General features: G+C 35.9%; 1 protein-coding gene across 1 annotated transcript in view; it reads left to right on the forward strand.

The window, feature by feature from the left end:
* Positions 1–13,965, forward strand: part of INPP4B (inositol polyphosphate-4-phosphatase type II B) — a 631,805-nt gene that overhangs the window by 315,812 nt on the left and 302,028 nt on the right. The window contains exons 5-6 of the mRNA XM_081813115.1: positions 6,266–6,475; positions 8,041–8,085. Coding sequence (XP_081669241.1) covers positions 6,385–6,475; positions 8,041–8,085 — 136 coding nt within the window. The 5' untranslated portion in view covers positions 6,266–6,384. The remainder of the gene's footprint in view (positions 1–6,265; positions 6,476–8,040; positions 8,086–13,965) is intronic.

Raw genomic sequence — 13,965 nt, forward strand, 5'->3', positions numbered from 1 at the left:
AATATTGAGTGTATATTTACAACCGTTGTACTTTCTTGATGTATTAACCCCTTTATCATCAAATAATGACCTTCTTTGTCTCTTTTTACCATTTTTAATTTAAAGTCCTTTTTGTCTGATAGAATTATAGCTACCCCTGCTTTATTTTGGTTACCATGTTCTTGAAATGTCTTTTTCCATCCCTTCATTCTCAGTCTGTTTGTATTTAAGGCTCAGGTGAGTCTCTTGTGGACAGCATATTGATGGATCTTGTTTTTTTTAAACCATTCAGCCATTCTATGTCTTTTATTGGAGAATTTAATCCATTTTCATTTAAAGTAATTATTAGTATGTGAGGACTTACTTTTGCCATTTTGTCAATAATTTTCTGGTTGTTTTGTAGATCTGTTGATCCTTATTGTTGTGTTTGTTCATTTGTTTTATCTTATTGTCTTTTTTGAGTTTTGTTTTTTTGGTATTTGTATGCTTTGACTTTTTTGTCATACTCTTTTGAGTAATTACTACAGGATTTCTCCTGGAAAATCTTAAAAGATCTTAAACTTACATTTTAAGTTTAAATTTAAAAATATATTTTAGAAAAATCTAAAATATCTTAAACTTATAACATTCTAAACTGATAACAACTTAACTTCAATAGAGTTTGTAAATTAACACTTTTACTTCTCTTCCACCTTGCAGTTTAGGCTATTGCTATTACAATTTACACATTTGCTTGTTTGTTTAATAGTGTTCCTAATAAGAGATCATTGTTGTGATGAACACTGGGTGTTATAGACAACTAATGAATCATTGAACACTACATCAAAAACTAATGATGTACTATACAGTGGCTAACTGAACATAAAAAAAAGATCATTGTAGTTATGATTCTTTTAACTGCTTTTTTTAAACTTTCTAATTAGGGTTTTAAGTAAATTATGCACAACTACTGTCAGATTGCAGAATCTATCTATGACTCTATATTTACCATTAGATATCCAGTGAGATTTACACTTTTTATATTTTTATGATTTAATTAGTGTTGTTTTACTTTCTCTTTTTTTAAATATTTTATTTATTTATTTATTTATTTGCGAGAGAGAGAGAGAGAGAGAGAGAGAGAGTGAGCATGCATGCATGATTGGGGAAGGGGGACAGAAGGAGAAACGGACTCCCTGCTGAGCAAGGAGCCCAACATGGGGCTCAGTCCCAGGGTCCTGGGATCATGACCTGAGCCAAAGGCTGACACTTAACTGACTGAACCCCCCAGGCACCCAGTGTTCTTTTACATTCTTTCGAAGAACACCCTTCAGCATTTTTTGTAAGGCAGGTGTGGTAATGAACTCCCTCAGCTTTTGTTTGTCAGCAAATTCTTTTTCCTTACTTTGCTTCCAAAGGATAGCTTCACCAAGTATAGAATTCTTGGTTGACAGTTATTTTCTTCCAATATTTTGAATATGTCATCACATTCTCTCCTGGCCTGAAAAATTTCTGTTGATAAATCTGCTAATAGTCTTATGGTGGTTCCCTTGTATGTAACTTCTCTCTTTTTCTTGATGCTCTTAAAATTTTTTCGTTGTCTTTGACTTTTGACAATTTTAATTAAATTACTATGTCTCAGTGTAGCCCAATTTAAGTTTAACCTCTTTAGAATCTTTTGGGCCTCATGGATCTGGATGTCCATATCTCTCCCCAGGTTCAGGAATTTTTTAGCTATACTATTTTACATATACTTTCTGCCCCTTTTTCTTTCTCTTTTTTTCTGGCATTTTCATAATGTGCATATTGTTTGTTTTTATTCTATTCTATAATTTATGTAGGCTTTCTTCACTCTTTTTCATTATTTTTTTCTTTTTCCTTTTCTGACTGGTAATTTTCAATGTCTTATCCTTTAGGTGAGTGATTTTTTTCCTTTTTTGCATGGTCAAGTCTTCTTTTAAAACTCCCTGTTGAGTTATTCAACTCAGTTATTGTATTTTTCAACTCTAAAATTTCTATTTAATTGCTTTTTAGATGGTAGCTATTTCTTTATCAAACTTCTCATTTTGTTCATGCATTGCTTTTCTAATTTTATTTAGTTGTGTGTCTGTATTTTCTTGTAATTCACTAGACTTCTTTAGATGATTATTATGAACTCTTTGTTTGACAGTTCTTAGATCTCCATTTATTTAGGGTCAGTTATTGGAACTTTATTAATTTCCTTTGGTGATGTCATATTTACCTGATTTTTTGTGTGTGTGATCTTTGTATCCTTATTAATTCTATCTGGTTATTTGAATAATTGGGCTCCTCTTCTAGACTTTACAAGTTTTTTGTGGTAGAGACAGCTCTTCAACAGTCAGCTCAGTTCGGGTTTCCAGGTGTCTTCTGGTAATGTCCTTGGGCAGGTGGGGCCTGCTATTATGCTCTATTTTGGGGCAAGCTCTGAAGGGGGTGTGCGGGTTAAGTGCCACTGGCTGAAAACAGTTGGATAGTATTATGGGCTTTGTTCCCTACCCAACTGAAGCTGTAGGATGGGCTCCATGCTTGCCTGGATTCTCTGGTGAGGCTTACTAGATGGTCAGGACTGGGTTTAATATTTGGTAGTGGGTAGAGCTATGAATTGACTTCCCTGACTTGGCAGGGCAGTTAGGATGGGACCCAGGACCTTTAGAATTAGACCTATGCAGCTTCCCACATGCTCTGGTTAGGTTCCTTGGTTGGACAGACTGAAAATTGTATTCAGAGATAAGTGGGGTTACAAATTAGATTCTGTGCCCAGGAGCAGTGGGAGAAGCAGCTCTAAAGCCATAAAGCTTTTTATTTGTTGTCTTAACTCAAGACAACCCCCACCCCAAGTTTCCTGAATAAACATGGCCACTAGGTTTGTTCTGCAAACTGATTGGCTCTGCCTGCCCACCTCTCAGCTGAAGTGCCACAGGACCACACAGCTTCCTGGAATTGCCAGCCGTTCAGGTTGGATGGAGCTGGAAGACACTCTCTACAGTATATCTCAGCTCCCTTGCCTAGGCAGAAGGGGAGGGGCTGCTCTAGGCTACTCTCCATTTCCCAAACAGGTTCTCTGGTTGAGAGGAATGGGAGCTAACCTCACCCTTGTCTGTGAATTAATCCCCTTGTCTGTGTCTAGCATGGGAACACTTTATACTGGCTTTGCTCTGGGGGTGATCCGCTCTGTCTGCCAGACTCTTAGCTTGAGTACCATAAGTCTGCAAAGCTTCCAGGAATTGTCATCAGAAGATATTCTTGGCTCCCTTGCCTAGGCAGGAGGAGAAGGTGCCACTGCAGGGTAGCCTCAATTTCTCAAACAGGCTTTCTGGTTGAGAAGGGCTGGGAACTACTCTCTTAATTTAATGACCTTGTTTACTTGAGAAACACCCATTAAGTAGGGTAATCATGTCATTCCCTCAGTTGTTCTTCTCTGCAGCTCTTCCTGTCATTGCCAGTGCCTTTACCAGCTGACTTCTCTTCTTGCTCCCCTGAATGGTTTTGTGCCTTAAGGTTCAGCCTTCAGTCATCCCTTTTTCTCACTACATGCACTTGCTTTCAGTGAATTCATGTATCTCTTTGACTTCAACTATTAGCCAATGATTTCCAAAAATATACTTTTACAGCCTTAATATCTCTCCTGAAATCTAGACTCATGTGTTGAACTGTTTTCTTAATATTTTAAGACATTTCAAAAACAAAATGGTTAGAACTAAACTCATCATCCTTGACTAAAATCCCTCCTTCTTTATACTCCAGATAGTTAATGGTCCATAATTTACTGCTTTTTACCTGAAATTCCTGTCTTTCATCATCTCAATTCTAAATTATATCTAATTCCATTACTAAGGCTAGGTAATTCCATTTAATAAATAGCCCTTTACCCTATTTAATAATTTTCTTTGGAGTCCAGATTCTCTTCTCTAGTCATCTGTTTCTATTTTGACCTAGATTCTCTTTATTATTTTATTTTCCTAGAATATTAAAATAACCTCCAAACAAGTTAGTTTCCGTATTAAGTTTCCACCTTCTAGTACATTCTCTACTTTGACATCCAGTACACTTTCTAAAAATCAAATATAATCATGTCACTCTCTTACAATAGGTATATTTAATGTGGCTTCTTTCTGCACTAAGAATTAAGTTTAGTCTCTCTAGCTGACTTTTTAAAATATATCTGTGGAAAAAAATAATAAAATAAAATAAATTTGTGGTATGTAAAAATTTAAATCTATTCTTGTGCATGATCTCTAAACCAAAAAATTTCCAAAAAGACACAGAAAAGGAACTATTGTACTTAACCATAACCATAGGTAAATGCTATATTTACCACCTAGAAAATGTAGTGGTTTTCTAGAGTTTTTCTAGTAATATAACTGATTCTTTCTGAGGAATGTCTTTTGTTAATAGGTGTCAAATATGAAATTTGTCCTCAAATGCAACAAAGGTAGAATGAAAGTGAATAAAATCAGAACAGTTGTCCATGGGGCGCCTGGGTGGCTCAGTTGGTTAAGCGACTGCCTTCAGCTCAGGTCATGATCCTGGAGTCCCGGGATCGAGTCCCACATCGGGCTCCCTGCTCAGCGGGGGGTCTGCTTCTCCCTCTGACCCGCTTCCCTCTCGTGCTGTCTCTCATTCTCTCTCTCAAATAAATAAATAAAATCTTTAAAAAAAAAAAAAAGAACAGTTGTCCTATGATCCATGTCTTATGTATTTGGCTTCATTCTCTGTGAAATTGAATTTATTTTTCAGTTTTGAATGGGTGAGGTATGCCTATAATGGGACCATGTTAGTGTTTGTAGGCATCTTCAGTCCTCTCCATCCACCCAAAAATGCACACTCACTCACACAGAGAGTTGACATTTATTTTGTTAATTATTCACCATAGTGTGCTGAGCTGTTGTTTTGCTAGGATTTACCCATATTGCCTTATTTAGGTCTCCTTTTCAATTTTTAAGATAACTGATCAAGATTAGGGGTTGGGTTTTTGGTGAAGAAATATGAGGAAGTTAACAAAGTCCTTGTGTCCAAGTTCCACATGCATGGCAGTCTTTCATAGATATTATCCCACTAATGCTAATGAATTTGTCATAGAATGTGGTTCCATGAATGTGTCTGTCCTCATCAGAAGAGACTTCTAAATTTAAATAGTCAAAAAAATAGAAAGCATTATCTTAATTCAAAATATAATTTTCAAATCGATGGATTTGGTCTAATTGATAGCACAATGGCCTTTACCCCAGGCTTTTATTCTTGGTTGTATCCTGAGTAGCCAATGTGTATTTATCTGCAACTTTTATTATAATATTTTCTAAAGATTCAAGATGCTTTCTGGATTTAATTTTTGCTAGATGATCTTGAAAAACCCGAACAGAATTACAAATGAAGCTGCTTTGTTAAAACAACAAAGACTTAGGCTGTGGATTTGTAAAGTTGCATTATTCCAAACCAAACTTGATCGTCGCTATCTCTTCAAACAACATTGGGCAGACATTTAAAGATTTTTTATACATTTTAATTCAGGTGGTAACTTGACTTAAAACAACACATTCTTGGTCATATATATCAGGCTAAATGTCAAAATGAATTTGAAACTATTGAGACTGTCTGCATAGAATATTGAATTCTTTGAGGCTTTCTCTCCCCCATGCTGATTTTCATCATTTTACTGTTACTTTCATTTCCCTTTGAGCTTTAGCTTTTTAGAATTATTATTCATTCTTTTCACCATATACCCTGATCATTAACCAATTAAAACTTTATCAGGCAGAGAAGCAAGACACTCTATGGATAATGATGAGGTTGGAAACTCTCTTGTACAACTTGTTGGCTCATATTGGAAGAAGAGTGTCATGCCAAATTATCTTTATGTGCTCATGAATAATGTTCTAACAAGGGTGGATGGAGAGATGAGCATAAAGCGTAGTTCTAATGGAAGGAATAATAATAATATTCACCTTGGCAACACATGCTAATGCCTTGACAAGATGCTATCTGCTCTTGCTGTTAAATTAGATGCATATTAAGTTAGCAGACCCTATTGCTATCTACTATTTTACAGAATGAACTAGAAGAGAAAGAATACACCTTTCAGCATCTACAAGTCCCTCATATGACCATAAAATAATTGCATAGAGCATACCCATTTAACTTAGAGTTTATGGCACATTAATTGGGTGGATTGATCTTGAAAATAAAAGTGAGTCAGGCAGGAAGGAAACTGTAGTTTCTACCTACCTTTAATTCTTTATACTGAACTCAAATAACTGAGATTTTTGCTGTCGCTATTTCCTAAATGCAGAATTTCAGAGTGGGATTTTGGTCTTTAATGTGAAGATACATCTATATTAAACCAGGAATCATTGTCAGTAACATTTAGACACGAAAATTTGGAAGATTAAACAAGTGTGAAGGTTGATCATGGAAATCAAAGAGGAAGGAGCATCAGAAGAAGGCCAGCACTTTCTTCCCACACCCCAGGCAAATGATGCTGGGGACTTCCAGTTCACAAGTAAGTATGTGTTCCCCTCTCTGTAACTCTCTTCTAGAGTTTAGGTTTTATTTTTTAGCATGACTTGCGACTTTTCTTTTCAGAGGATTCCTGTTGGCCATTTATTTAACACTGCCAAACATATGCCAAACCTTTCATTTAATTTACATTATAAAAATAATCTTTAGAAAACAGTATTGGTTGGAAAAGTTTTCTAAGAAATTTGGTTTTTCAAAGCTTATGGCAGTTGTTAATAACTTTAAAAAAAAATCTACACTCTTTGAAATGAACAGAAAGCTGCCTAATGATTGTCACTCTCGTTTCTCTTGGAAAGTCTAAAATTTTAGTATTGTTAAATGTCAGCAGGAATAAAAAATAAATGGTTACCATGCAAAAAAGTGTTAACTCTGGGGATGCCTGGGTGGCTCAGTCAGTTAAGCATCTGCCTTTGGCTCAGGTCATGATCCCGGGGTCCTGGGATCAAGCCCAGAGCCTCACATTGTGGTGGGGAGTCCCTGCTCAGCGGGGAGTCTGCTTCTCCTTCTGCCTGCCACTCTCCCCTGTTTGTGCGTGCTCTCTCTCTCTCTTTCCCTGACAAATAAATAAAATCTTTTTTAAAAAAAAGTGTTAACCATGTAAATAAAAAATAGGTGATTTTTATACACAGAGGTGGTTCTAACAATATATTAGTAGTAAATTTAAATCGTATTTGGTAAATGTACCAATAGAAATAAACAAGAAAATTATTTTTGTAATGTTCTTACATTTATTACCAAATGGTTGACTTTTACATAAATTTTAGTTTTGCTTGTTTGGCCAGCCATAAGTTATAATAAGTGGCATTTAAGTTCTCATCCACTTTTGTTTAGGAAGACTCCAAGCTGTGTGTGGCCATCAGATATCCACATTACCACATTATAGCACATTATCACTTGCCACAGCCTGATCTTGCAACCTTCTAACCCCTATATGTTCCCACCCTTACTTTTGTTCTCAGACCTTCCCTCCACTTCACTCTAAATCATTTAGCCATGTTATTAGATTTCTTAAAAATCTAGAAAAAAGGAATAAAAACATTTATCAGAACAATGATTTGAGCTATCAATAAGTTGGCAGAATAACTACCACCATAATGTCTTTCATCACCTTATTAGAGATAGCTCTTTAATTAATAATTTACTATTTACAGCAGGCTGGAGTGGTTTGAAAGAAAAGTCTATATAAGAGAGTACTTTTGTGAGGTCATCTTTTTTTAAGGTTTTGCCGCTGTCTACGTGCATTTAAGAGAAACTAACAATTGAAAAATATGTTTTAAATTTGTCAAAGCTGCAAAAAACAGTATCTTTTCAGTTTCTTTATAACCATAGAGCTAAGTAGATCAGTCAAAACTTCAGTCACATTTAGTTCTGCTACAAATATTATGAGAACTTACAGCTTATAAATTTGGACAATTAACTGAGTTAATTCTTTCTGCCAAATAATGTATTTATAAATTCTGGGCAGGGTGAAGCATAGTAATATATATTGACATATTTTTGATTATGAGTTAAATATCTTTAATCTGGATTCTTACTCACTATTTATAGGTATTCAGAAGACTCCAAATGAACCACAGTTGGAATTCATCCTTGGTAAGGAATTCCATCTTATTTATACTGATAAATAGAATAATAATCTGTATATATAGTTTACAACCTTATGTTGCTTATATCATTATATCACTGCTTATATCATTATATAATTTACAAACTTTTAAGAACATTGTTCTATAAAAAAAACTTTCATTCTTTACAGCGTTACTTTGAGGTGAGTGGCAGGATGGATAAAATAGATAAAGAAGATTAAGAGTACACTTATGATGAGCACTGAGAAATGTTATGAAATTATTGGATTGGGGGCGCCTGAGTGGCTCAGTCGTTAAGCGTCTGCCTTCGGCTCAGGTCATGATCCCAGGGTCCTGGGATCGAGTCCCGCATTGGGCTCCTTGCTCGGCGGGGAGCTGCTTCTCCCTCTGCTGCTCCCTGCCACTCTGCCTACTTGTGATTCCTCTCTCTCTCTGTGTCAAATAGATAAATAAAATCTTTAAAAAAAGAAAAAAGAAATTATTGGATCATTATATTGTATACCTGAAACTAACACAACACTGTGTTCATTACACTTCAGTTTAAAAAAAAGCTGAGGGGGAAAAAAATCATTCTATGTGATGTCACTTCCCCCAATTTGTAAGTAAAGAATTTGAGCTGTAGAGTAGGTCGGTTCACTACCCAAGGGTATAGGGTTCGGTGGTAACAGAGTTGTGCCTCTCAACCAGGTCAACTGACTGCAGATCTGGTGTCCAGCACTCATCCTAATACAGTGAATGGGCTTTGCTGCTAATCAACATTTCTTGAAATCTATGTGTTTATCTTCTCCTTGGGCTAGAGACTAGGCTCATATAGTTTTTCTTTAGGCCATTTACAAGGTTCCTGCCTCTTTTTTTCAATGTCACACACTCAAAAATCCCCTTTTTCTTCCATTTGATTTTGTGGACAGATCCTTAGTATTTGAGAATTTAACTATAATTCAAAACTTTGACTTTCTTAAGCAACTTTGAAGATCTGTCACATGTAGAAATTTGTAACTTGGTCCAAGGATGAGTTAAAAATGTGCACTCTGTGGCTGATCCACTGCTTAGCTAGTGAGTGGGACCTGCTTTGTGTCTGAATTTGGTATGACTGCAAAATGTCATTAGAGAATTAGCTGCAAAATGGTATTTAAAGAGGGTAAAAATATGGTTCATATGAACCATTTAGAGAGGGTTTTTTTCTTCTTATCGTTCTAAAATGTTTTGAAAGCAATGAGGTTTTATAGAATCATACATACATGTATTCAATTTCCTATATAGAGACCGGATATCTAAATCTTTAAATGTGAATATACATGTTTTATAAAGTTATGGACAAATTGAAATATGTGCATTTACTATCTATAGTAGTTTTTAGTGATTTGAAGTCTCAATTATTCCAAGAATATACATTTTTATTATATAATGAAATAGATTTCAAACTTATATCCTTTGCTCAAAATACTACATTTTGATGTGTAACTTATTGAGATAACAACTATATATAATTTTTTTGTTTTGTTTGTTTCTTCTAATAGAGTTTATTTCTAGAGCAGTTTTAGGTTCACAGCACAATTGAACAGAAAGTACAGAGGTTTTCCATATGCCCTCTGGCCCCATAAATGCATAGCTTCCCCTATCAGAGTGGTACATTTGTTACACTTAAAGAACTTTTATTGACACATCATTATTATTCTAAGTCCATAGTTTACATTTGGGTTCATTCTTAGTGTTGTACATTCTATGGATTTGGATAATGTATAATGGCATATATCTATCATTAAAGTATCATGCAGAGTATCTTCATTGCCCTAAAAGTCCTGTGTGCTTAGTCTATTCATCCCTCTCTCCCCTAACCCTTGGAAACTACTGATATTTATTTCACTCTCTCCCTAGTTTTGTCTTTTCCAGAATGTCATATATTTGGAATCATACAGTATGTCACCCTTTCAGATTGGCCTCTTTCACTTAGTAACGTGCATTTAAGTTTCCTCTATGTCTTTTCATGGCTTGATAGCTTATTTCTTTTTAGCACTGAATTATATTCCAGTGGTGGGATGTAGCACAGTCTATTCGTCCACTCATCTACTTAGAGATATCTTGGTTACTTCCAAATTTTGGTAATTATGAATAAAGCTGCTTACAAATTTTTGTATAGGCATAAGTTTTCAACATCCTTGGGTAAACACCAGGGAGCACATTGTTATATGGTAAGAGTATGCTTAGTTTTGTAAGAAATTCCCAAATTGTCTTGCAAAGTGCCTGTACTCTGTGCATTCCCACCAGCAATGCATGAGAGTTTCTGTTACCCCACATCCTCACCAGCGCTTAGTGTTGTCAATGTTCTGGATTTTGGTATAATTCATTTTTTAAAAACATTTTATTTTTGTTACAAATGTAGCTAAAAGGTGTTGTAAGTTAAGGATTCTAGATTTTTTTATTTTCCCTGGTATGAAGAAACAGAAATGTGAAAATTCAAGAAACTTCTGTGGAACACCAAAAAACTATACTTTTTTTTCTAGAGAGTGCTCAGATGGTATCAGATATAGAAAGAACTTGTTTGAGAAAGGGAGCTGAGTAGCAAAAGAAGTCTAGGTACCTCTTGACTCACTGTAACTCTTGCTACTTGAGCCTTTATCTATTCATCTTTCATTTTTAAGGGAAGAATTTTTTTTCTTTTTACTTTTTTACTAGGATTTCAAAGAGTAAAGATTTGTTAGAGTAACTTAGTGTTACTCTAAAACCTTCTTATTTGCATCTTGGAGAACAAGGTGAAATCTGAAGGAGGCAGAGACAATTGGAGGAGAGGCTGTTAGTCAAACATGGAGGCCAGCTTTCAAGAGACAGGGTGCGTAGGCCAAATACATATCTTGTTTTTCAAATAAACTTATCTGTCTTGTTCAAAGACCTAGCTATATTATTTTGTTTCAAAAGCCCAGTCAAATTCAATAGCAATGCTGTCGTTACTTATATTTCTGGCTTTAAATCATAGATCTAAGAGATGAGCAGCTGTGACAATTTATGCATAATAATATTCCTCCCATAAAAAAACCTCAATTTTCTTTTTTCATATTTATTCAGAAAAACCACTAGAATTCTTAACAACAGATCATTTTATCTTATCATATGGCAAAAAATGCCTTACAAGTAAACAAAGTTATTTAGAGTCTTCAGGAAATTGTGTTGTTGGTCCTGGAAGATATATTCCCCAAACTGTTTGTTATGCTTCTGAACATTTTAAAATCCTCAATTGTAGTATTTCTTAAAAAAATAAATAAATAAAGCCTTTTGAAAATACTCCTTCAAGGATATTACAATTAAACCCATGTAGGTTTTACTGTGTATTTTTTGGTACTTTTTTCTTTGAGTTTTTTTTTTTTTTTTAAGATTTTTTATTTATTTATTTGACAGAGAAAGACACAGCGAGAGAGGGAACACAAACGGGGAGTGGGAGAGGGAGAAGCAGACTCCCTGCCGAGCATTGAGCCCGATGCGGGACTCGATCCCGGGACTCCAGGATCATGACCTGAGCCGAAGGCAGTCGCTTAACCAACTGTGCCACCCAGGCGCCCTCTTTGAGTTTTTTTTTAATCCCACAAATTCTTTAAGACTTCACCTGCTAAGTAGCTAACTTCATAATAATGAGAGAATAATAGTTTCCTAAATATTTTTATCATTATTTAAAAATGCATATGTATTTAATCAAAAAAACAAGGCGTCTTAATACAAAAAAATTTTTTTTAAAGAATTAAAGTAGGAGGCTCTTGTTCCACCTAATTTTTCAACTAAATTTTTATTTGATTCCTGATTCTTTGCCAAATTATTCAAATAAATTGAGAATCTCAATGGTTTGCTTTTAAATTGGGAAAACACCTACGCTAATTTTGCTAGGTGTCATATTGCTTTGTATAAGTTATTTTCCATTGAGGATTTGTTTCTGCTTTGTCTGTATGCCATTATAAAATCACTATATCTTGCTGAAGTTCCTCTGCTACATCTTTTTCTTTTTTTTTAAAGATTTTATTTATTTATTTGAGAGAGAGAGAGTGAGAGAGAGCACAAGAGGGGGAAGGGTCAGAGGGAGAAGCAGACTCCCTGCTGAACAGGTAGCCCGATGCGGGACTCGATCCCGGGACCCCAGGATCATGACCTGAGCCGAAGGCAGTCGCTTAACCAACTGAGCCACCCAGGCGCCCCCCTCTGCTACATCTTTATTCAAGTAAATGAGGTAGGAGATGCTTAGTCAATTGAGCAAGCTAATTGGTTTAAAAATGTCTTGCTAACACAAGTTCAGCATTTACCGAAAAAGTATCTCAGGTCCATTGCCATTATATTTCTAGTGGTTTACTGAATTTAAATTATGTAACTCACCCTTACATCTGCAACCCTGCTTCCACATTTTTTCATTGTTTCATTTGAATGTGTTGATACCCTTTTAATGTCCACAAAGAGAGAAATAGTTGAAAACCCAAGAGAACACAGATTTTCTTACAGTTTAATAAAATTGTGGTTTTTTTTAAGATTTTATTTATTTGACAGAGAGAGAGAGCGAGCACAAGTAGGCAGAGAGGCAGGCAGAGGGAGAGGGAGAAGCAGGCTCCCCGCTGAGCAGGGAGCTCGATGCGGGGCTCGATCCCAGGACTCTGGGATCATGACCTGAGCTGAAGGCAGCCGCTTAACCAACTGAGCCACCCAGGCGTCCCAATAAAATTGTTTTTATTTTTTAAAAAATAAGCATTTAAAAAGAGAGATCATGGGGTGCCTGGGCGGCTCATTCGATTAAGCATCAGACTCTTGATTTAGGCTCAGGTCAAGAGCTCAGGGTCCTGGGATGGAGCCCTGCCTCAGGCTCCCTGCTCAGCAGGGGAGTCTGCTGTTCTCCCTCTCTGCCTCTCCTCCTCCCTCCCCCTGCTTTCGCTTGCCCATGTGCTCGCACGTGCTCTCTCTTTCTCTCTCTTTCTCTCTCTCTCCAAGAAAGAAAGAAAGAGAAAAAAGGAAGAAAGAAGAGAGATCACTTCTTAAAATCTGGGTGCATTTCCTTTGACCATTGTGGAAAATATATAGAGAAGACTAATCTTGACAAAGATATAAAAGAACTATTAGCTATTTCTTAAGTTTATCCTCTCATTTATGCTTATAATGTTTACTTTTATATAGCTCCACTTACTAGCTCCAAAGTCAATAGTATACTTATGAGTATGTTTTCATATTTTTATGTGAATACTACATATCATAAATCCAAAACAATAGGCACTAATGTATATTAAAATAGGAGAGATGGCGTGTGTGTGTGTGTGTGTGTGCATGTGGTTCTTGTGTTCTTTATTTGACACTGTGAAGTTATATTCTTAAGATAATTTATACGTTGATGGCTGATACCTGATCGAAGCCAATGACCAGACATAGGGTGCATCGAAAGACGCATTTTAGACATCAACAGCCTCAGTGTCATTTATGATAGGAATGTAAAGACATGGATGCTGGAGTGAAATCTCTAACAGTACAAATCATTCATTCATACAAGTTGTATTGGGAGCATAGAAAACTTGTAAGTAAATAATTTCAGGTAGTGTTAAGTTCTATGTAGAGAATAAACAGAACAACTGTATAGAACATGTTTGGGGGAGAGGTAATTGACTTGGGAGATGGAGGGATTATTTTAGATATAGAGGTCAAAGAAGGCCTCTGTGTATCCGGCGGGACTTAGGATGTTGACACTTATTTGGAAAGTGTCCATACTGAACATAAGACCCAGGTGACTTTCTCAGCAGGAGGTCCTGGCTGTAGTAAATATTTATGCAGCAGGTAATAGGGTTGTAGGAATGGGAATACTGGGGCTCAAGGGTAATGAATTGGGTTGCTGGTTTGATCAGGAATGAAACCAAGTTAGGAGCTGATCTGGTCTTGG

Source organism: Leptonychotes weddellii, chromosome 2, assembly GCF_054177405.1.
Source record: "Leptonychotes weddellii isolate Sample4059 chromosome 2, ASM5417740v2, whole genome shotgun sequence".
NCBI classification, from domain to species: Eukaryota; Metazoa; Chordata; class Mammalia; order Carnivora; family Phocidae; genus Leptonychotes; species Leptonychotes weddellii.